Raw genomic sequence first — 2,500 nt, 5'->3', positions numbered from 1 at the left:
TCTCGAACTTGTGTTGTTTGCCCCCTCAGAAGTGTGTAGCTAATTTGCATGATAAAGGCAAATCCAACATGGCGGCTATCGTGAATAAGGTCTATTATCAAGCGGTCCGTCCCTTTGTCCTTCGGGCGCGCCGTTGCTGTTCATTGCGCAACCAGCGTGTGCCTTGGCGCAACTTATTATTTGTAATCAGTAATATTGTTAACATATCATGAAGAACATTACCATCTCCAGTAAAGTTGAATAGGCGTTCTCTGGTAAAAATTATTAAAAAATATGACTCAGAGCTTTCGATAGCCAGTCTACTGTCTTCAACGGATAGACATAACTGATAACATGAAATGAACCGTTAAAACATTTAAATATAGAGAGTGATACGCATAAATTAAAAATAATTATGTAAAAACAATGTTCGGAGGAAGGCTAAAAGTGCTAAAATTAATGTTTGGTTTAAAAGGATGTTTTATTGTCTAGGGAGTGGGCATGAATTATTGTCCGCCTCAACAGTTTTGGCCGTATGCCATGACTCAAGTGTCTTTCTAATGCGGTTATTTCCTTTGTCAATAATCGTGGAATTCTCGAAGTCAATTATATGATCAAAAATCCATGCATGTTTTGTTTTGAATTCCTGATATGTTCTTTCTTCCTGGTGCTGAATGATCTTTTTGTTTCACCAACGCAATTCCATGGACAAGATGCGCAAGGGATTTTATAAACAACATTGCATTGATCGTCTTTAGAAGGTCGAAACTTGGGGGCAGGGAATTTTCGTTTGTTGGTGACTTGAATGTCGTGGCTCTTAAGAATTCGCGTGAGTGGCTCAGTAATACCTTTTAATGTAGGGAAGGATCGCAAAGTTCTGTTGATTCGTTGGGTCAGCCCATTTAAAGAACATATTGACTAATTCCTCAGGTACCGGTGTTGGTGCTGTCGGTGTTGAAGATTTATTCTCTTATAATATCAGTAGTGATTTTTGGCGGGTAACCATTAGACTGTAGTGCTAATTTCTCGAGCAATTTCACGGGCTTTACTAGTTTCAGAGTTGGGGAGGTTTAAAGCTCTGTGTAGAAGTGTCACAGCAGCGTTGAGTTTGTTTTTTGTCGTGGTGAGAGTTGAAATCGAGATATCTATCTGTATGTGTAGGTTTCCGATAGATGTCAACATTGAGCTTCCAAGAATCGCGTGAGACAAGGGTGTCAAGGAATGACAACTGGTTATTGGATTCAAGTTCGCTGGTGAAGGAAATGTGCGGGTCGTTAGAATTCAGTGAATTGTGGACGGAGAAAATTGCATCCTTCTTGATAATGCAGAAACTGTCGTTCGTCGGTCGTAATGCGTTGAAGACAGTAGACTGGCTGTCGAAAGCACATATTTTTTAAAATAATTTTTGCGGAGAACGCCTGTTCAACTTTACTGATTAATCCTGGTAACGGATCAGCCTCGATATTTTTATAAATTACCACCTCGATTCTCGGCGGACAAAATCATATCCTAAAATAAAAATGAAAACCCAGCTTAGCAACTTTAGGATCTTTAAGTCCTACTATGACCAAATAATCAATTTTCATTTTTCTTTTGGATTTCAAAACTATGTTGAATAAACAGTAGTTGACCAAAGTTGAGTCTTGATTTCAAAAAGATACCTGTTTATTTTAACTGGAATTTTGTATTTAATGGTCCGTCATTACTAACTTTATAATATCGAGAGAGCTGGATTGAGGACAAAATGACATCAAAGACTCGCTAGTTTATGAATCCAGTGAGTGTGTGCGCGGCTGAATTAATATGCAGCATGGAAGTTTCGGGCTTTCAGACTTTTAAACTAGTGTTTTGCATATATAATAAGCTGCGTTTACACGCTAAAATTTTAAGATAGTGAGTAAATGGCGTCACTTTTCCTTAGATCCAACCTTCTGAGGTCCACTCGGTCTGTTTGGAACGTGTGTAATGGTGGACCGTGAAGTCCAAAACGTTACACTCAAAGTAAACAACCTTTAGCTCCAAATTTTGCTCGTCAAGTGTTAAACAATCACACTTTCAAAATCTGAAGAAAAAAAGGTAGTGATTTTTTGATCATAGTAGCACTGTAAGAGTCTACTTTGTGATTACCAACTCTTATTAGTTAAATCTTTTTTAAGACGTGACTTGATGTGTAAGCTTGAAAACTGATTACTTTTTCAGGTTACAATGAGCGAAGCACAACAACTCTTCCTCAAACTCTCTCAGTTTGTTCACAATCTCCTTCAACAACTGCCCCATTGGTGGAACCTACCGATTGTCTTGATGCTGTTTTACCAGTTTCAACAGCGGAATTACCTGATGAGAAATAATCTTTTCGATAGCTACCCGTGTAATTTTTCTGGACCTAAATACGCCTGCCAGGACCCAGTTGTAGGTAATATATCGGATGATAGACCGATTCGGCTAACTCAACGCTGTACCCAATTCAGATCTCTCGGGGTTAAGGTTCGTTGTGCGTTGCATTCGCGTGATAATGTAGCAT

At 38.8% G+C, this 2,500-nt stretch overlaps 1 protein-coding gene across 2 annotated transcripts in view; it reads left to right on the top strand.

The window, feature by feature from the left end:
* Positions 1 to 2,500, top strand: part of LOC138040910 (uncharacterized) — a 20,465-nt gene that overhangs the window by 6,562 nt on the left and 11,403 nt on the right. The window contains exons 1-2 of one of the 2 annotated variants that reach the window (XM_068886634.1): positions 590 to 808; positions 2,179 to 2,392. In XM_068886634.1, the coding sequence (XP_068742735.1) occupies positions 785 to 808; positions 2,179 to 2,392 (238 nt within the window). In that variant the 5' untranslated portion in view covers positions 590 to 784. Of the gene's footprint in view, positions 1 to 589; positions 809 to 2,178; positions 2,393 to 2,500 lie in introns of those variants that run through there. The other variant, XM_068886635.1, reaches the window with a different exon arrangement.

Source organism: Montipora capricornis, chromosome 3 (assembly GCF_036669925.1).
Source record: "Montipora capricornis isolate CH-2021 chromosome 3, ASM3666992v2, whole genome shotgun sequence".
Taxonomy (NCBI): Eukaryota; Metazoa; Cnidaria; class Anthozoa; order Scleractinia; family Acroporidae; genus Montipora; species Montipora capricornis.
Note: the sequence above shows the minus strand (reverse complement) of the source record. Positions and strands in the feature narration are given on the sequence as shown.